The sequence below is a fragment of the Mytilus edulis genome, chromosome 7 (assembly GCF_963676685.1).
Source record: "Mytilus edulis chromosome 7, xbMytEdul2.2, whole genome shotgun sequence".
Lineage (NCBI taxonomy): Eukaryota > Metazoa > Mollusca > Bivalvia > Mytilida > Mytilidae > Mytilus > Mytilus edulis.
In genome coordinates this window covers 50,798,336-50,821,456 of record NC_092350.1, presented here as the reverse complement: position 1 = coordinate 50,821,456, position 23,121 = coordinate 50,798,336, and the positions used below count along the sequence as shown (strand labels likewise).

Below are 23,121 nucleotides of genomic sequence, written 5' to 3'. Positions count from 1 at the left end.
GCACTGTGATTGCTTGATTTTGAAGTATGAGTTCAAAAAACTGACTCGAAAGACTGATGACTTCAAGGCCAGAGCTCAAAGAACATTTTGGTGATCAAATATGTCGTCTCAAAACCACCGGTCTAATCTATATAAAATTAGGTATCAAATACAGAGATGTGGTACGATTGCCAATTAGACAACTTCTAGAAAACACCAATCAACTTGAAACTTACTACACATGTTCCCTATGATATAATCTTTTTAACTTTAATGCCAAACTAAGAGTTTTTACTTCAAGGCCAGAGCTCAAAGAACAGTTTGGTGCGCAAATATGGCGTCTCTTTTTTTTTGGTCATTAGAAATATCTGAAATGGTGGCATTTACATTAATTTGACTAATTCTTAATCGATAAAATATCGTAGCTAAATTAACTCTTATAATTTACATTTCTTTCCTGGTTCAAACAAATACAACAAAGACTATTTAAAAAGGGAGCGCACAGTTTTATATATTTATTCTACTTACTTTTCATTAGCTGACGTCCAGTACATATAGGATATTTTCTAAAACGTTAATACATTATTTTGTTATGCCCCACCTACGATAGTAGAGGGGCATAATATTTTCTGGTCTGTGGCTCCGTTCGTTCGTCCGTCCGTTCGTTCGTTGTTCGTCCCGCTTCAGGTTAAAGTTTTTGGTCAAGGTAGTTTTTGATGAAGCTGAAGTCCAATCAACTTGAAACTTAGTACACTTGTTGCCTATGATATGATCTTTCTGATTTTAATGCCAAATTAGACTTTTGACCCCAATTTCACGGTCAACTGAACATAGAAAATGAATGTTGCAGTTTCAGATTAAAGTTTTTGGTCAAGGTAGTTTTTGATGAAGCTGAAGTCCAACCAACTTGAACCTTAGTACACGTGTTGCTTATGATATGATCTTTCTAATTTTAATGCCAAATTAGATATTTACCCAATTTCAAAGTCAATTGAACATGAAAAAAGATAGTGCGAGTGGGGCATCCGTGTACTTTGGACACATTCTTGTTTATAATACTTTGTACCTTAATGTGGTCAATTATGCCGTCCTCTTTTAAAACCCATTCTATGAACTAAACAAACTTTTATAAGATATAACATAACGAACAAACTCCCGATGATAAAAAAAACTTTACTGAAAAAAAGTAACAATTACTTTAAAAAAAATCATTAACTTATAGATATAGCAAGGAGTGGTATGAGTGCCGATAAGACCACTCTCCATCCAAAATCACAATCTTTAAAAGACAATCATTATAGGACAAAGTACTGTCCTCAACATAGTGACTTGGCTATTCATATTCATTTGAAGACAATAGCAATCAAAACCAAGGAGTAAACAGACTCAAAAAACAAAAACACATTTACATCAACATTTACAAATAATAAAATTAGAAACGACAGTAAAAACCGGGAGTACAATTTACGCCATTCAGAGTTATGTCTCAACTATCCCTTCATATATGAGCTTTTGTATGTGTATAGAAAAATAATGTTAAGATAAGCTTATTATAAATTTACAATAATAAATTTTTAGCTAGCACATCATGTTTGTTTACCTACTGAATAAAACTTTTATACACGATAAAATATCATGACACTCCACATGGTAATCTGCGTTACTATTAAAAGTTAGAAAACGAAAATGATACACTAGTATCGGTTGATACATTCAAGATATTTATGATATCAGAATAGAAGGCATCTACTTAGATTTGACTTGTGTTTGTGTTTATCTTTCATCGATGGAAGTTACATCTTTCTCAAAGTATCGACTTTATTATATTTTTCCAAATTCTTATCATACAACAAAATTTTTAATTGACAAAGAAGGAGTTCACTGCTATATAAATGTATATTATTTAAAATCTTTATCCTGATGTTTTATCTTTTTTTTCATTTTAAAATATTTAAGTTTCAGCATTACTCTGATCAAAAATAGATAATTTGTTCATGTTTTATTATGAAATCAATCAACAGTGCTCATCAATGCTAACTTTGAGGATAGTACTTGGTCTCCCTAGCAAACATACATGTACGCAAGGTGTCCTTGATTAATTGGTTCAATGTTCATTGAACAATTGACTAACGATATTTCAAAGTTAAGTAGAATGGCATTAATTTCTAGAAAAAGGAAGTTTTATATATCAGGAGTATAATATAACATGTATAACTCACATCTGTGGGAGTAGGACAGAAGTTTTACTTTAAGTTAATACACATTTAACGGTACAGTAGTTTAACATAAAGAGATGCCCGGGTAAATATGTTTGTATGATCCACACACTCGTGATGCTGTCACTACAAACCAGTAAAAGTCTTAAATGGCCTATATCAGTACCCGACTGTACTGATTTGTACTCGACCAGTCTGAGATTTACTTGATAATGCTTGACTGGTAGTCTGAACCATACTTAACAGTCTGAACTTGTACTCGACCAATGCTTAACCATTTTATATGAGTCTGAACCATGCTGGACCTAATCTGAACCATGCTGGACCTAGTCTGAACCATCCTCGACCTAGTCTGAACCATACTCGACCTTGTTTTAATCAAACTTGACCAAGTCTTAACCAACCTACACATATTCTTTGTATCTTTCAACTGAATTTAACCAATATCATAATATAACACCAACACAGTATTCTTATTATAGGTAATACTTTATACTGGTAAACGGACAAAAGGACAAAAGTCACAGGACATAAACATGATAAAGTCACAAATGTGATAGGACAAAAAGTCACAATTAATTTGTGGTCAATTGTTTGAATATATAACATGTATAAGAGAAATATCTTGAAATATTTACATTTTTATTCATATTTAAATACAAAGTTAAGGAAATGTGTATTATACTTAAAACAAATAAAGATTTATTTGATTTTAATCATGCAAAGGATATATTTCTTTGCACCATGAAGCCGTTAAGATTTTAAGTGTCTAGCCATTTTGACATACTTATTTTTTTTAACAATTATTGTGTCTGGTTTTTGATGTTCGCCCATCATTGTCAAGATTATAAAATGGAATGCAACTGTCATACAAATGAAAGGTTAAGCGCTATCAAACCAGGTTCAATCCACCAATTTCTACATTTGAAAATGCCTATACCAAGTAAGGAATATGACAGTTGCTGTCCGTTCGTTTTATTTGATTGATCATTTGATTTTGCCATTTGATTAGGGACTTTACGTTTGGTATTATTGTGATTTTACTTTTTTTTTTATCATCATTGATACTTTTTTCATAAATTTTGTTTACAAAATTGGTTTATATACCATAGTTCAAGAAAAACACAAAACTGTTTTTGTAAAATAAGAAAAATAATCAGAAAAAATTAATTATAACTTGTTGTCCTGTTACCTTTTGTCCGTGAATTTCGGCTGTTCCTTTTTGTCTTGTGACTTTCTGTCCGACATTCTTTATACTTCAACACTAATCAGAAGAATTTTTGTTATTAATTTCTTTAATTTTATCCCTTATTTGATATAAATCATATATGTAAAAAAAAAATATCCCAAAGTATAATAATAGATATATTTCTAATATAAGGTTAAAAAAACATTTATTTTTTTCAGTGAACAAAAATTAACAGTTAAAAGAAAGTAGAGGTTATTTGGTCCAGTATGGTTCAGACTGATTGAGCATTGTTCAGAACTTTTTTAAGTATGGTTTAGACTGCAGAAATAGGTCGAGTACAGGTCAAGAGTGGGTTAAGACTATTTCAGTCTGGTTGAGTAATAGTTCTGACTATTGTCAATGGCAATGATAAGGGTCAAGTACTATTCAGTACAGTCGTGTATGGTTCAGACTGGGTCAAGTAATGTCAAGTAATAGTCAGACCAATTCAGACTGGTCGAGTTAAACCAATACAGTCGAGTACAGATATAGGCCATTTCAGACTTTTACTTGTTTGTAGTTTGTTAACATCCCAAAATAACTAGTGTAGAACAAATCAAATAGGAAAATCGTTCAATCTATTCTAAAAAATGGAAACGGCCCTTCAGTGTTTGCTGTTCAGTTTGAGCCATATGTCTGTGTAAAAATGACGCATCGACATAAACTAACTAACTTTTAAACATTGTAACTTGAACGGAGAGTTGTTTCATTGGCACTCATCACACTTCTTATTTTCTTATTGATATTTATAATTTCCTGACAACATATTTAAAAGAAAACTTTGTATTGCACTTGTTTAATTTTTTTTTCTGGGTCTGTATAATCCCTTATGGACATGTTGCCAGTGTTTTGAATTTTACACTTGTTTTTTTTTGTTCGAATGGACTTTATCTTAATAATAGAAATAAATATTTGACTCTTCATGGTTTCCCATGCGCGAAAATGTAACAAAACTCACACATAAACATTTGAACTATTTACTATTTACTTGGTGCTTTTCGATTTTTAATGATATTATGAATTGGTTTGAAAAAATTATTTAAGGTTATGAAATAAATGCGTTTATCAATTTTGCGCATGCGCAAACTATTTATAGACATACAGAGCGATTTACACCAATTACCAGGGCACACTGATGTAAATCATAGTTCATGTAACAGAGGAGGATTTGAATTTCGTAAACATATCTTGGTCGTCATTTCATTCCTCTTACAAATTACACTCGTCAAGTAACTGTAACTTCTATGATGCCAGTGTTTGAAAACACGCATACTCAATTGATCAATCATACAATGGATAGGTGAAAAAAGTGGTTAAACTTTTAAAATCTCGGCCAAGCATCAATTATAGCTGCAGATCAACCACTTTTTGTATTGCGTAGGTAAGTTCAGTATGAATGGCCAGATTTGTACGGAGAATATATGTTTATCGTTATATTTGGTGGAAAGTACATTAAAATGGCTTGTTTTAAAAATCATGGGCTTATATTGCCTGAAAGTGGATGGACTTGTGCTCTCACTGAAGCCGACATTGGAACACCTAGAACGTCATATTATTTTCATATATATTCAAATGAACCTAGGTCTAGACATGCGAATCAGATAACTGAGTGTATTTTGCTGAACAATTAATGTCTAAACGCAGAAAATATATGTCATGACTCTGTATTGTTCGATTATTTGATAGACTGGTGCAAGGAAAGAGAGTCATCTCGACCACAGTTTAATATCTGTTGTTCAATTATATGAGTTCAGAAATTTTGTTCTTTCGGCGGTATGCCCATTTTATGAGTCAGATATCGTACCTCACATACAGTCCAAATAAAGCATGATACCGTATTTTTTTGGTCCAGATCATAAAAATTATGTTCGACAGTTACGGATCCATCTCCAAAATATGACTTCCCTTCACGAGCAGCACCAGCAAGGTGCCAATGGTTATTTCACTGTAAGTAAGACCAGCAAGTTATTTTTCTTATATCACAATTGATCAGGCACAAACACAGAATAATGCAATTGTGAAGGGCGATGTTTGTGCCACCGAAGATTCCCTTGAGACGATGGATGGATGGATGTCAGTAGACTGGTAGAGGAATTTGAACGAAATAGTGGTTTTAGTCATTCTAAAACAGATGGACGAGGACGAAGACTCTACGAAAACACAAAAGGAATTTTTTGAAAAGAGTTAAAGGCTTTCTAAAGTGATGACCGAGTTTGGCAATCCATCTTCTGATTTTACTTTTTTCTAGAACAGTCGTTTGATTTGTACATAATTGATTTTTTAAGGAAATTATTGACTCGATGGCAGGTGAGATATGTATGCGATCTCTTTTCTATACTTTTCATTTCCTGAAAATGTAGACAGTTTGACTTGGAAGATGAATTTATCCATGAAAACAAACGTGCTTCTCTGTTTTTGTCTAAGGATGTCACTTTAAACAGTGTTATTAAATCCCAGCAAATGGGTTTACTTGAAACCTTGTGAAATTTGCGGCCAACTGATGCAAATTCTGACACGCGTTTTGGGGGGCATTAATGGTCAATTCCAAGCCACCACGTGCTAAACTATTTGATGATTATGCAATCGATGTCATACTGATTCACATAAAATCTTGCATCGAAAAGTATTGACGAGTAGACATTGTATTTGATGTTTACTAAATGAATAATTTAAAGGCTGGACCGAGAAAAAGGCAAGGTGCTGGTGCTAGACGGAAACTTGTTGGTTCTGATAGAACGCCAAGAATTTGGAATCGTTTTCTTTGTGAAGATCATGGCAACACAACGGAATGATTCAAGTTTGTTGCCGACAGAGTTGCTTCTTTGGAGACTTGTAAAAACGTTTATGTTACTCAAGGTGAAATATTCTTTGCAATTTCAATACGGATACTTCCCAGCTATACCTTATAACCGAGAACAAGCAGATACACGTATGTGTGTCAATGAAAAGCTTGTTGCTTTTCTTATCACATCGTTGTCTGTTTTGTTGGATTTGATTATGTTGTCCCCCAGTGTATTTGTTCTCTCTCTTTACTTTTTTAAACATATTTAGTTGTTAAAAAATGGCAACTGCACCAGACACAAGGTTTTTAACTTAGTAACGTCTTCTTCAAAACTGCGATATGTTAACATCGAAATACAGTCAAATAGAATTAAGAAAAGCATTCCATAGGTATTTCACAATATAATACATTGACCTAGATACATACAAAAAAGAAGATGTGGTAACATTGCCAATGAAACAACTCCACACAGGAGCCCAAATGACACAGAAATTTACAACTTTAGGTCATCGTACGGTCTTCAGCAATGAGCAAAACCCAAACCGCATATTCAGATATAAAAGGCGCCTAAATGACAAATGTAAAAAAAATTCAAACAAGAAAACAAACGGCCTAATTCAGGTACAAAATGAACGAAACAACAAATATGTAACACATAAACAAAAGACAACCACTGAATTGCAGGCTCCTAATTTAGAACAGACACATTCATACATAATGTGGCGGGGTTAAACATGTTAACGGGATCCAAAATATCCTCTATCCTTAGACAGTAGTGTAACATTACAACATAAGAACAAAGTATTAAAATCAGTTAAAAAAGACTTAATTTATCAGATTGAAACAAATGGAAATAATAATACACAGAATGGACGCGCCAATTATATGCACAATAGTAAAATACCATGTCTGTTCAGTTGCCGATATCGAAAGAACATTATAGAGATAGGTGTATCATGTGCATAGTGTTCATTGTATTTTAGCTGCGACCCTAATGATAAGGCTATATATATAAGAGTCCACATACCACAATTTAGTTTACGATTTAAGTCTGATTTTCAGCTCATGGTTCTTTTCTCAATAATATTCGACAAACAAAGAGTTGTAAGATACCAAAATAGTATTTAGATTCATAAGTCGATAACAAACTGACAACTCCTTGGCTTAGAAAGTTCAAGACCACAAGATAAACAAAGGACATTGAACATAGCATTGAAATTAAAGTCTAAGCAATGATTACCCCACAAAAACTTAAATGACACTATCCTACCACATCTCCCCACTTTTATAAAGTACTCCAGAAGAGAATATGGCATACATTACAAGTAACACTAATCATCATTCTTATTTTAGTAATTACTTTTGTATCATTTCTTATTCCGATGGAAGATTTTAAACGGTATAGAACGAACTTCATATATATTAAAGTTTGAATTCCAGAGATATGTTTATGTAAAGATTATAAAGTGACAATACAAAACTTCGGATAAAAATATCTCTCAACTTTCGACTCAATTCGTCTAATATCGTTCCTTAGATTTAAAAATTTATACGAATATTTTTGTTTATATCAAACCATTGCATGAATGATTAAAAACCAATTCATCAGAGAACAATTGAAGGTCTTTCCATATCAATATTATCGATTATTGATGAGAAGCCACTTTCGATTTACTCAAATCATGGTTATACTGATTCGATAAATAAATGTTTCCTTATATTTCTGACTGCAATAAGGGAGATAAATGTCAACTTCAGGTCTCACATGATAGCTTAATTTACACTGATTCCAAAAATATATGGTTTCTATCTCCTTGTGCCAGTCATTATTCTCAGAAAGAGAATTTCCCTACTGAAAATGGACTTGGATGCAAATATAAGTCATTATAGTTTGTTAAAACTTTTGAAAATTATAGTATAGTTCGAACAGATGAAAACTATTGCGATTTAATTTCGTTTAAAGATCTATAAATTTGTTTTAAGACACTCACATGTCAAACATATGATATTTTTCATGAATTATAAAATAACTATATTTTTTCAACTATATTATTGTGGTAGTTGATAACTATATAACATAGCTAGTAGTATTCCTTCTGAAAACATACCCAAACATATTACTCAATCAAAATCTATTCACCCTTTTTAAACAAATCCATTAACTGTGCCAGTAATTTAATTGATTTAAAGTCATTCCTTTTCCGGAAATGATGGTTATTTAATAAAGCTTCAAACTATAAAGTGGAGTTAGATCACTGAAAATAAATCTCATGTATATACAAATGAATTGTAAATATTTAACTATTACAATTAGGCATTGTGTATGATGTTCATTTGACTATAAGTTCGAACAATCAAAGTTTTTTTTTTAAACAACAGAAACCACATGGTAATCCACGTGAATGTATTTCGCACACGTGTTTCAGAACATAACTTACACCATCAATAATTTATACATTTCTAGCCATCAAATATATCAGATAAGACAGCGTCTACTTTATTTCCTCCTTTCATCCTTTGTTCATAGAAGTTAAATGTTATAGGAATATGTTTTAAATGTGTTAGAATTCTTTTATTTATAACTCATCCTATTTGGTGAGGTTTTAGATTTTTTAAGTTACGTACCACAACTCCAACAAAACTTCAAGAATATGTCCTTGTATTAATTTATATGAAATCGACAGTTATAATCAATGCTCACTTTATACAGGATATCACTTGATCTTTCTTTTTATGATTTTTTTATTTACAATATAGATTTACTCTATCTTAAAGCTGATCAAAATGGAAACAAAAACAAATGAAGGTCAATGGTCTATAAAGTACTTCCTCTGTGTTGTTTAGTGTACTCAATGAGTACATGCATGATATTTATGAGTGCAATGTACCACATGTTGCTTATTTTGTAAGCTGAAAATGTAACTGTTTGTGCAAAAATTAAAAGCACAACAATACTGAACTCTGAGGTAAATTCAAAACGGAGAGTTCCTAATTAAATGGAAAAATCAAATGATAAAACACATCAGGAAAATGGACAACCACTGTCATATTTCTGACTTGGTAAAGGTATTTTCAAATGTAGAAAAAGGTGGATTGAACCTGGTAGTTTAGCTCTAAACCTCTCAGTGTGTATACAATTGGGTGATAATAGTATTGTATTTTAAACTCCGACGGTATCAATTGGTTATTTGGTTATTGCAAAATTCAGTTTACTGGCGACGCGTTTGCAGAGTAAGTAAACGGGTATTTGCAATCATCGAATCACGAATTGATTCCGTCGCACCTTAAAAGACAATAATGTTATCTTTATTCTAATGAAACTGACAGAAAATAACGCTAAAACATGCATTTTAGGTAATTCATACGTCGTTGTGAATTGTTGATTGATGTATTGAAAATTGGATAAGTTATCCTCATCCAAATGTACGACAAACGATCATGCAGTAGAATTTAGTTTGAACTTCAATGTGGTACATGTAGAATAGCAGAGTATACACAATGTGCAATTGTGAATTACAATAGATCTATAATCTAACCTTCAAATTGCGTACGCACCTGGATACAATTTCCTATAAGTGAATTATATGTGTATATTTACAATGTACATTGAACATTGGATAACGCCAACTAGTAAATTATAGCTAAAAACAAGATTTTCTCAGTTGGCACAGAAACTGTATTAACATTTTGTTCTGAGGCGTTTATAACTTTCAATTGATTTGGTTTTATACTTGGTTCACCAAGCGTGGGGTCAAACCAATGAGCTCTAGCGTTTGGTGTTAATATGATACCAGAAGTCGGCTTAGAAAATTTTAAAAACTTAAGCAAATAATTAGAACAATGTCATTTGCACCTTCTACTTAAGGTTTACTGTGAGCAAGGATATATTGTAAAATTATATAAATATTAATTGAGTATCTGTAAATTCTAATTCTGTAATCAATTATTTCCAATCGAAAAGTAGCGGAACATTATTGCATAAACAGCTCTTATTGAAATATTTTTTTTTTAATTTTTGTATAACACGTGCTTTAATCTCTATCACATTAATTGCAATTTTTTAAAGAACAAAAACAAGAAGGAAAATCTTAAAACATTTCGAAATTTACGCCTTCTATCAATTTCTCTCTCGATATTTGAAGAAGGCAACATTATTAGAAGACAGTAGAATACTGATGTTCTAAAACAATTGTATTACGATTCAGAAAAGACAAATCAAGCTAACAAAGTTATTATTACCGTTTTGTATTGCTATTTCAGGGTCTTGAATGAACACCTTACTTGCTTTTTTCCAACACTCGTTCTTGAGGGGGTTCTCGGGTCTAAATCAACTTTTTTTTCTAATATAGGATTTTGCTATTTTTTTCTATGATTAAACTTTATCTTATACCTAATAGAAATATAAAATAAAAATATGGGATCGCCGTTCATTTAAGATCACAATCTACCTTCGAAAGAAGCATACATTTTTGTTAATGTCCTTTTTTTTGTTGAACTAATAGGAGAAATATTGGTAATATCGAAATAAAAAAAGAACTAAATTACAAAAATCGCTTTAATTTTACAATTATTTAGTTCATGTACAGCCTGTTTGAAAACAATAATAAAAACTATAGGTCACCGATGAGCTAAATAAGGTATTTCAATATAAACGTTAAAAAATGACATTTTTGCACCAAAGGGAGATAATTTGTAGCTTTTTCAATGATATAAACATTTTTAAAGTCATATGCAGCCAAACCAAATCGATTTTTCCGGGTGATTTTTGTACCATATTATGAAGTAATAACTAATAGTGTAATAAATAAAATGTGTAATGAAAATACAAATGTTTAATTTTTTCCTTAATTGTTCATACCCGCGAGCTTCCTTAAAACTATACAACTTGATAAAGATATGAACTAACTGATAAAATTCCTGATGAAGTAAAAAAACACACCAAAACATGTAACTTAAATAAGGTTAAATTCATTTGTAAATTAATTTTATTTTCAATTTAATTGATTTAAAGTCATTCATTAACCGGAATTGGTGGTTATCCACCAACGTCTTTAACTTGAATGTGCTTTTAATCAGTGTAAATAAAACAAATGTACGTACAGAAGCATTGTAAGTATATCATTATTAATATCAATCATTGCGTATTCAGTTCATTTGCATATGATATCGAGAAATCAAATATTTTTCAAATAACAACAGACTCCACATGGTAATCCACATGAATGTATTTCATGTTACAAAATAAAGAACGTACAAATTCAATGGTTAAACCATTTGTCGTCAATAAAGATACCAGACGAGACAGCATTCACGTCACTTGCTTTTTATCCTTTGTCAATACAAGATAGATGGTATAGATTTTTCTTGTGATAATATGTTATGAATCGGACATTATATAATGCACTTAACTATTAGGGTACAGTGTTAAGGTAGCACAATACAATGATTTTTTTCACTCCCAATCAGATAATTTTAAACTGATGTAATTCAGTTCATCCTTCTTTATATTTTATAAATGAGGTACCAAAAGAAATAAGAAAGCTTAATCGTTCAAATTTTCAAATTTCAAAATTTCAAACTAACCCTTCTATCTAATCAATTTATCAAATATGGTGAGGTTGTGAGACATTAACGTTGCTGAAGGATTTGAATTTCTTAGATCTGACACCAAAACTAACTAAATATATAAAGTACACCAAGGAAAACTTAGATTATTTCCAAAACATTCCATTTTATTCGAATGCGGTGTAACATAGCAACACTTTTCCGATAATTACATGACAATATTACACTGTTACAGTCATGACATCGTTTTAAATTTGCTACAAAGAGACAAATTGCTTTCTCTTGGTTACTCTAATGTTCGTATAAAGTGATATTTTATTGTATAATACTTTCTCATTCAATTCGGCCAATTTATATCTACAATATGTTTATTATTCTTGAGATATCCCCCTCCATCAATAGAACAATGTCCCGAATATCAGTCAAAAAAGTTGTTGATATTTAAGAAGCACAGTTTGTTCAGAAGGAAACAATTGCAAATAGAGCATAAAAGCTCCATATATGGTTTAAACACACGTGCAACATATATTATTTTTCATGAAATATGAAAAATAGCTATGATTATTCAAATATTCACTATTGAATTGAGCCAAACGACTACATGTTTTATCTGTAATTCATTCTTTCAAAAGATGATAACCGTTTTGTATCTTTTATTTCATGGTCCTAAATAATCACATAACTAGCCTTTGAAAACGAACAACAAGAAAAAATATGTTTTAAGCAATACAATTTAATTAAGTTATAAAACAACTGGTAATATTCCTAATAGAAAAAAAAAACATAACACGTAAATAAAGTGAACATCATCCTGTTTAATCAATTCCATTAACGGTACTAAAAATTTAATAGATTTAAAGTCACTCATTTCCTGGAAATGAGGATTATTTATCAAAGCCTTCAACTAGAATGGGTATTTTAATCAGTGTCAATAAATCTAAATGAACTGTAGATATATGATCAATAATATTAAGCGATGCTCATTCAATTCATTTGCATATAACATCTGACAATTAAACATTTTAAAAATAATAACCGACTCCACATGGTAATCCACGTGAACATATTTTATGTTATAAAACAAAATTTATACCATCAATAATTTATACATTTCAAGTCAGCAAATATCAGACGGGGCAGCATCAACTTGTTTGCTTATCATGCTTATGTATCCTTTGTTTATAAAAGTTAAATGTTATAGAATTTTTTGACAAGATGTAAGTGTTATGATTCGGACAATATAACATACACTTTATTAACAGATGGGTTATAATAATGTTAAATACATTGTTAATGTACGTTCAGATAAATATGTTTTATCTCTCCACTAGATGTATGACTTCGCGAACAAAGTTTTATAACAATTTCATTCATACGTACAATTGCAAGGTGTCAAACCACCAATTTCTTCCTCCAATTTAGAACGTATGGGAAAGCAGGCCTACTCGAACACAAAATAGTGCATTTGATGTCACTGTTTACTTAAACTAAACACCAAATTGGCATAAATGAAACTTTTAGTGAAAGAGAAATATATTAAGACCATTTTGAGCAAAAATTTACTTGTCTTTGAGTTTGCATTCAAAATTGAGGATTAATGCACTCCAATGTATACTAATTTAAGATTTCCAGAAAACCAGGGATTATTTTTAGTGGTATCTCTATTCGGAAGGCCTCTTCTTTCTGATATGATTTTAAACATATGTTGAAAATTGGCATGTAGAAAGCTAATACATGTACAATTCGGGTTATACCTGGTTTCTATAAAGTTAAACTTAAGGTAAAATATTTAGAAAGCTGTGAAAATTGCAAAATTTGGTTGAACAGATAGGGACTTTTAATTGGTGGTCCGACACCTACAATGTAGAATACAGCATGCAAATATTGGTGTCAAAGATCTGGCGAGGGAATGATTTCAGTTTATTATTATTATTTTTTGATTTGTTTATATTCCTTTAAACATGTGCAACGGATGAATGATCAAATAATTTGTATCAACTCTTTCTAATTTAATTCGGTCAATAAATGTTACATTAGAACGACCTATATCTAAAATATGTACAGTACTCTCAAATCGAGACCTCCCATAGTTTAAAGGAATGTTGATACAGATATAAGTCACTATAGTTTGATAAAACTTTTGAAATTTGAAGAAAAAGGTAAAATCACAAAAATAGTGAGCTCCGAGGAAAATTCAAAACGAGAAGTCCCAAAATCAAATTATAAAGACATCAAACGAATGGACAACAACTGTCATATTCCTGACTTGGTACAGGCATTTTTAAATGTTAAAAATTGTGGATTGAACTTGGTTGTATGGCGCTAAAAATTTTACTTGTACGACAAGTATAGTTTGAACAGATGAAAAATATTGCTTTTTGATTTAACAGCTTTAACTTTGTTTTATGACAATAACATGTCCAAATTATGACATTTTTCATGAATTATGAAAAATATTTTTTCAAATATTTTACTATGCAAATGTTAACTATATGACATAGCTGGCGGGATTCCTTATGAAAGCAAACCTAAACATATCACTTAAATAAAGCCACATTCACCTTTTTTAATCGAATCAAATAATTTTGCCAGTAGTATAATTGATTCAAAGCCATTCATTTCCCGGAAATGATGGTTATTTATCAAAGCCTTCAAGTAAAATGTGTATTTTAATCAGTGTAAATAAATCTAATGTATATTCAAAAGCATTGTAATTATATGATTATTAATATAACGCAATGCGTGATTAAGTTCATTTGCATCTAAAATAGAACAATCCAAAATATTTGAAAAATAACAGACTCCACATGGTAATCCACGTGAAAATATTTAATGTAACAAATCAAAACATACACAAAAAATAGTTTATACATTTCTAGTGAGTAAATATATTAGATCGAGCAGCATCGACTGTTTTGCTTATTTATCCTTTGTCTAAACAAAACACTAACAGTTAATAAATATACTTTAAGTCTATAATTCAAAGTTATAATCTACATGTATACAATTTGTTTTTTAGCCTTTTTGTTTATATACCTCTATATACATTTACCTCCGACATGTCCGACAAGCCATATTTTGATTTGGTTTTGAGTCTTACATTTAGCATGCTTTCAAACATTACACAGACCAAAAACAGAAATCGAAAAGTTGACAGAAGATAATGTGCAAAATGATTCATTGCCAAGTGAACTTGTCGTTAGGAAGATGTGATATGAGTGCAAATGATACAACTCTCCGTCCAAAAAAAAAACAATTTATGAAAGTCAATCTTTAGATCAAATACTAGAAAATAAACTACAGCAATATTTTTTGACTACTTTTTTCCAATTGTTTACTTTTTTTATTATGCACAATGGATGATAAATTGAAAGATTTATTAATACTCTATCTCATTCAATTTATGTTAACATAAGTAAGATTTTTATCTTGAATATGTTCATAATTCTCGAGAATCTCATTTGAAAAGTTTACAAGGCTTAGCAGAGTTTGAACTGAAGAAACAATTCCAATTAATAACGATTAAAGCATATAAGCTCTATATATTTCTAGACACCGACATGACCAACTTGTGCAACATACAACATGTTTCATGAAATATAAAATTATCTGTAACCATTCAGATATAGTACTATTGAATTGAGCTAATAACTCCCTGTTTTATCTGAGATTTATTTTATCAAAAGATTATTTCCGTTTTGATTGTTATATTTCAGGGTCCTGCATGATCACCTTTCTTGCTTTTTATTTCAAAATAAAAAAAAATCTATCAACTATACAACTTGTTTAAGATATAACATAGCTTGTGATATTCCTGATGAAAATGTAAACTACAAATATATCACTTAAATAAAGTCACATTCATCCTTTTTAATCAATTCCATTAATGCTGCTAGTGATTTAATTGATTTAGAGTCATTCATTTCCCGGAAATGATGGTTATTTATCAAAGCCTTCAACTAGAATGAGTATTTTAATCAGTGTAAATAAATCTAAATAATGAATTGTAAATATATGATTATTAATATTAAGCAATGCTTATTCAGTTCATTTGCATATAACATTAAAAATCAAACATTTTAGAAATAACAACCGATACCACATGGTAATCCACGTGAACATACTTAATGTTATAAATCAAAAATTACATCATCAATAATTTATACATTTCAAGTCGGCAAATATATCAGACAAGTCAGCATTTACTTCACTTGCTTATTCGCCCTTTGTTCAAACAAGTTGAATGTTGAAGGATGTTTTTTTAAATGTGTTATCATTCGGACAATATAACGTGAACTTGACAAGCAGATGGTGTATAGTGTAATTTTATTTATAATACATCTTGTTAATGTTTTAGCTTATCTAAGTTATTTAAAAATTCTCCAACAAACTTTTATATATACATAAAGTCAAAAGTTATAACATGTATAATCAATGCTCACTTACAGGATATGTCTACGATTTAATCTTTCTTCTTATGAATCATTATTTTTACATATACGATATAGTATTACTCGATATTAAAGCTGATTGGAATGAGGAAAAAAACAATTGTATGCCAATGGTCTATAAGTAACTACTAAATAATATCTACGTGTTGTTTGGTGTATACAATGTGTACATGCATTATATTTATATGTGCAATGAATCAAATGTTACTTTTTTGTAAGCTGAAAAAAGGAAACGGTCAGTGCAATTGGTAGATAATAGTATTAATTAGCATCAATTGGTGATATGATTGTTTCAAATTGAGTTTACTGGCGACGCGTTCCCGGAAGTCGGTTTAGAGAATTTTGAAAACTTAAGCAAACAATTAGTACGATGATTTTTGCACCTTTATCTCGAGTTTCACTGTGAGCAAGGATACATTGCAATTATAATTGTTATTATATGGGTTTTTTTTTTTGTTGTTGTTGTTTTTTTGTTATATAAGACGTGATTTGATCTTTATCTTATTAATCGGTATCTTTCAAAGAACAAATACACAGAAAAATCTTAAACCATTTCAAATCTCCATCCTTTCTCACTTTTCTCGATATATTTCAATATAACAACATAATAAGGCGACAGTAGTTTACTTATTTCCCAATAAAAAAAAATGAAAAACGATTTAGGAAAAGTATTCAGGAGGCGCTGAAGTTACCAGACGGACTTTCAAAGACATAGATCGAAAATAAACTGACAACCCTACGACACATGACACAAAAGAGGAACGAAAGATACCAAAGGGACAGTCAAACTCATAAATCGAAAATAAATTGACAACGCCATTGCTAAAAATGAAGAACACAAACAGACAAACAATAGTACACATTACACAACATAGAAAACTAAAGAATAAACCCTACGAACCCCATAAAAAACTAGGGGGAGTCTCAAGTGCTCCGGAAGGGTAAGCAGATTATGCTCCACATGTGGTACCCGTCGTGTTGCTTATGTGATGACAAATCCGGTAAAAAGTCTAATTCGGTAGGTCACATTCATGAAAGGGAAGGGGATTGTAGTTACGACGTAGGGAACATATCCGATATCATTTGTGAAACGGTTAATCCATAACGGTCAACCAACTCGTGATGGCGTTCGTAAAATTTACGAAGAGATGATTTCAACTTCACCATTTGGAACTCTTGGTTTAATAGCTTCCTAGCTATAGTGAGCAGCAATCCTCTATCAAGAAAACCATGATAGGAAATGCAAGCACGGGAATATCGTATCAATTTGGAGATATATACTCCGTTTGCAGGTGCTGCTGGAATGTTGCTACTTAGAAATGGAAAGTTCACAATTGGAAAGCTGAAATCATCTCTTTTGTCGTAAAGTTTTGTTTTCAACCGACCCGCATTGTCAATTTCTAGATGTAAGTCAAGATATGAAGCTGACTTAACTGTATCTGTAGTATCCTTTATCTCCAGTTCGATGGGATAGATGCGTTCCACAAAGTCACCAATTATTTAGTGACAGAACATCATCTATGTAGTGGAAAGTAGAGTTAAAGGATATCGCTAACTTCTTATCTTTCTCCCTAAGAAGTTCCTGCATGAAGTCATCCTCATAATAATAAAGAATCTAGTCGGTAAGTAGAGAGCACAATTTGTTCCCATTGGAATGGCGACAGTCGGTTGAAAAACACGTCCTCCAAACGTAACAAATATGATGTCAATCAAGAAATCAAGCATCTTGATAATACAAGTTTCAGAGAATTTTTTGTTTGAATCACAGTGATCCTTTACAAAGTATGATTTATACCTCCCTAAGACAAAATACTTGTATCAAACAAGACACAACATAGAAAACTAAAAACAAAGCAACACGAACCCCACCAAAAACTGGGGTTGATAGCAGATGACTTATTACATCATTTCCTTGGAGTTCGAAACTTGTGTTGCACTTTTTTACACTGCAATATTTTTAACGTTATAACAAATCTCTGATTGTTTTTAACTATCGGTTTTTGTTTACGAAGTTTTGCGATCGTACGTTTTATACTCAAACTAAATAAAAGCATACAACTCGTTAACAAATTAAATTAAATGAGACGGTATGGTTATGTATAATTTTGTTTATATATTACCCGTACGTTTTCATTTTTAATCAAACTTTGTCAAACATTGTCAAAGTAATTGTAATATAATTGTGTCTATCAGAATCAATTAACACAATCTATCAACGTTCATTTGCATTTCTCTCTTCGCGGGTTTTCCCCAGCAAAAGCGTGTATCAAATATCGAGGTATACAGAGATGCTTTGTGGTTAAGGTAATTCTAAACGCAAAAAGCTATCAGCACATTATAGTTCGGGAGTGCTATATAATGACTTCTAAGATTGAACCTTAAAGTTAGGTTTATTGAAAGTAAATGAGATTATGTTCAATACAATCATTTGATACAAAATATAGGATAAACAAAGCTAATGTAAAGACAAATGTATTGTACATGTGCTATCATCGATGCTATTTCATGACGTATTTAATCGATCTTTATTTAACGGCGTTATACAACATTTTAAAAATGATAATACACTCCGCATGGTAATCCACGTGACTGCGTGATGGTAACAAAACGACAGGAGTATTAAATCATCAGTTTCTTCATTTCTGGTTATTTAAAATAACGGATAGAATGGCATCTATTTCTATTATATTTTACTTTGTCTTCTTATCATTAATTGATAATATTTCATTATGTAAGTATTATTTACTTTACTTGGTCTGTATAGTTCGTTAATTTTATAATATTTTAACATGAAAGTCACCATCAATCAAATTTTGAACAAATCTACCATGATCGTAACAGATCTTTTACGTTTTAAAGGCAACTGAAACTAATGTTAAACTAGTATAACTGTTTATGTTACAGCTTTTGGAAATGTAAATCACGAACTGCTTCTGCGGAGTGTTCTGTTTAATGAGTCAACATATAGTTATCAAGTGATTCCACGGCGAAACCTTACAGAAACTGTTAAGATAAACCTGAAGTGGACTTTTATCAGACTAGAGGGACTGGTATGTTTGATTTAATAAAAGTATAAAAGTAGAAAATAAAAATTTCTATCCAATGATTTAGATAAAAAAAAAATTGGTGTTCTTTTAAATATCAAATACAATATAGAAGAATCAGATATATCATATTTGAATAATTTTTGAAATTACTACTTTTTTCAGCATTTCATTAATCATGTTATAGAATGTCTGCCTCGTGATCATAATATTGTGCAGGGCTCGTCTTGATAATAAGTATAATAATGAATTGCACAAAATGTTGAAGGATAATAATTGTAAAGATGTTTCATATTTCGTAACTTGAAGAATATATGTATATGCAATATAATGTGTTTGTTCTTCAATTAAATCCTAGTGTTTATTAATTGACATCTAACAGTTTTTACCCTGCTACTGTACATGCTTTGAAACACAGTTTTGCTATAGTCGGTTCTTTCTTTTCTCAGTCAGAAAAAGACGCAAAACTTACACAGTCCATAGTTGCTGAGTTGGTAAGATATTTTATATCAAATTATTTATAACAAGTCGAACATTACAATAATAATTGATTATCTGGCCACCATATTTTCTGAGATAATGACAAATAGCAATCAGTAACACAATTTCTAGAATCACTGCGTATGTCTCAACTATTTAGTGCTTTCATAGAACTGAGACGTATCTAAATATTCATAAATTATGTTTAAAACTGTTTCGTTTAATAATTCTGATATGATATACATTATTATTACCCAAAACAACTTTGATTAGGATCAATCCATAGAAAATTTACAGCATATAAAAAATATTTTAACTATAAGATGGCGTCTTTCTTGTGATGTCTGTTGAAGATAAAAAAAATAATGGATAAAGGAGGTACTAGGAGAAACCGCAATAGACCAATGGGGCCATGTCTACAAACGACAACGAACAAACAAAGACAGAAAAAATGCAACATGTTAAAACTATAAAGAATTAGCTAAGCAAACCCACTCAACATCTATGGATGAAAGCTAAACTATACAAATGTATCAAAAGCAGTTAAAACATAGACTACTGAAAGCTTCAGGTGACATGAACATTTGGTTTATTTTCTATTGAATAAAGTTTTATTTTACTTTTAGACATGGAAAGACGACTATCTAGTTTGGGATCCATCTCAATATGGAGGAAAGTCTTATATAACTGCATCTGGAAAAGAGGTGTGGACACCTGATGTCAGAGTATTTAATAAGTAAGATTTGTGCTTGCTCTACAAATGAACATATATATACATATATATATATATATATATATGATATATCCATCTATCTATTATGCTTTATTTATCCTATATTCTTACATAGATATTAAAAGAAGTGTTATGAGTACCCATGAGACAACTCTCCGTCTAAGTCACAATTTGTTAAAGTAAACCTTAATAGGTCAAAATACGGTCTTCAACACGGAGCCTTGGCATCAGGTTTAAACGTTTTAAAAGTAACTAACATCACAAAGTAGAAAAACACACTATAAATTCTGAAAAAATTAAGGCAACATTGTTATACCGCTGTTAATGAGTCATCATTCGATTAAGCAAAATGAAAAGCTACCCAAAAACACATTTATCATATACTGTTACTGATCACGACTCCAGTCGATACAGCGTTAGTTTACCATAATTTTCAGTCATTGCTATAAAATTGAACAATGCATTCATCAATCTTGATTCATTTCAGACTTGCATCAAGCTTTTTGTCTGATGGATTGCAAGCTGAAAGAGTTCTTGTTAAGTACGATGGAACAATTATGACACAACCCTCTGGAGACTTAAGTACAATATGTAATGCAAATATCGAATTATTTCCAGCAGATTGCCAGGAATGTAGTATAATTCTTGGAACGACCGCAGTAAATCTGCGACAGATGCTTGTATGGGATCAAAATGAATCAATAAACGGATATGAAGAACATGAAGATGATCATGTGTTTTGGAAAATTTTGAAAGTAGAAAAAAGACCAGTATTTTCGTCAACTATTATCTTTTATATTCATATGCAACGGTTGCCTTCCCATTATATCTACAACATAGTTTTTCCTGCCTGTGCCTTATCCATACTTGCCATCTTAGCGTTCTTTATTCCAATAGATGCAGGTGAACGTATTAGCTTTGGAATAACGATATTCCTATCATTTATGGTTTTGATGCTTCAAGTTAGTAGTGTTTTACCAGAAAACTCCAAAAGTATTTCAGCTATTGGTATGTTTATTTAATAATGAATTATGGGTGCTTACTTTTTATGTTATCATTATAAGTGACTAATTAACATAAAAGGGCAATACAATAATACAAGTGTTTAATAAATTATGGTGTGAAAAGAACTTTTTGTTAAATTTAATTAAACTGCATATTTTGAAATTTCGTAGCAACGATGATTTCTGTAATTAACAACGATGAAGTTCCAATATTAACGTTTTCCGTTTTATTTTATGTATAAGAAGTATCAGACGCTTTTGCATAAAATACATAAACAAAAATATTTCTTTTTTTGCGTCCGAAGTAATTTTCTTGATTTGCTCTTTTACGCAACAACCTGAACATTGTCAAAAGAAGACAAAAGACTGAAATGACTGCATTAAACTTGAAGGCAAATACCAAAAGTAATGTTATAAACTTAAGAAATCTTTCATAGATCAATTTCGACTTAACTGACTATTTTATGCCACTTTAACCGTTGAAATGGGATAGTAATTGCGAAAATCTGCTCTTTCTTGTTTTAATATAAAATGAAGGAATAGATACAAGAGGGACATTCAATCTCATAAATCGAAAATAAACTTACAACGACGTAGCTAAAAATAAAACGAAAAACAGACACACAATAGTAAATAAAACGGAAAACTAAAGAAAACAAAAGCATTGAGACATATTAATGGACGATACAATGACTGTATGAAAAAGGCGTTTATTATTCTGAATTTATTTTTTATCACTTACTGGCTCACCAAGACAAGTATATATAATTCAATAGTTCACAATAGCATCATTGATCTAAACTGTCTCTATCGATTTCAGGAAAATACTTTTTACTGTTGATGTGCAGCAGTCTTGTAGCAGTATTTAGTTCTGTTGTTCTAAGTTATTACGACAGAAAACCGGAAAAAGAAAAATGCAAATGTCGTAGGAATTCTGTTCATCCCATAATGGAAGATAGTATAGGTAAAGATGACCATGTCATTGCCTTCAACGACAATCACATAGATACTAACGACGACAAAAATAGGATATTTGTGCATTCTAGAAACACTGTTACATGGTGGAAGATTATAGGATATAAAAAGGTTATGAATTATCTAAGACCTGTGAAGATCTTCGATTTAGTGACTTTGCTTTCCTGTTTAATAGCTAGTATTCATGCACATATTGAACTGTATAACATTATGACTGATACAACATGTTCTAGTGGGACATAACATTAAAAGAATGCAATGTTTTCTCTAAATTTTCTTTAAATTGATGATTCGTTTAAATCGTTAGCTTGTCTTTTTTTTTAGAGTAACTACGATTATAACACGTATTGACTGCTATACCCCTAATTTTACCTAAATGTGTACCAATTATGTCTGTTCGTTTTGTGCACATATCGTTGTCATTCAAGTGAGAAATTTAGCTAGCTATAAATCCAGATTTAAACCACCATTTTTTACATACGAAAATGCCTGTACGAAGTCAGTAATATGACGGTTGTTGTATATTCGTTTGATACATATGTGTTTGAACTTTGATATTGCCATTTGCTTAGGGACTTTCCGTTTAGAATTTTCATGTCATAACAGATCAATTTCCTGTATCAACCGGTGTCGGGCAAGGATGCTTTTTCCTCTGAGCTCGGTA

At 30.9% G+C, this 23,121-nt stretch overlaps 1 protein-coding gene across 1 annotated transcript; it reads left to right on the top strand.

Moving 5' to 3' along the window:
* Nucleotides 1–5,482: 5,482 nt before the first annotated feature.
* LOC139483190 (acetylcholine receptor subunit alpha-1-A-like) lies at nt 5,483–22,702 on the top strand. The gene is made up of 7 exons (XM_071267224.1): nt 5,483–5,508; nt 6,099–6,352; nt 19,126–19,271; nt 19,715–19,759; nt 20,372–20,481; nt 20,966–21,486; nt 22,303–22,702. The coding sequence occupies exons 1-7, from the start codon at nt 5,483–5,485 to the stop codon at nt 22,698–22,700; spliced, it is 1,500 nt and encodes a 499-aa protein (XP_071123325.1). The 3' UTR covers nt 22,701–22,702.
* The last annotated feature ends 419 nt before the right edge of the window (nt 22,703–23,121 follow it).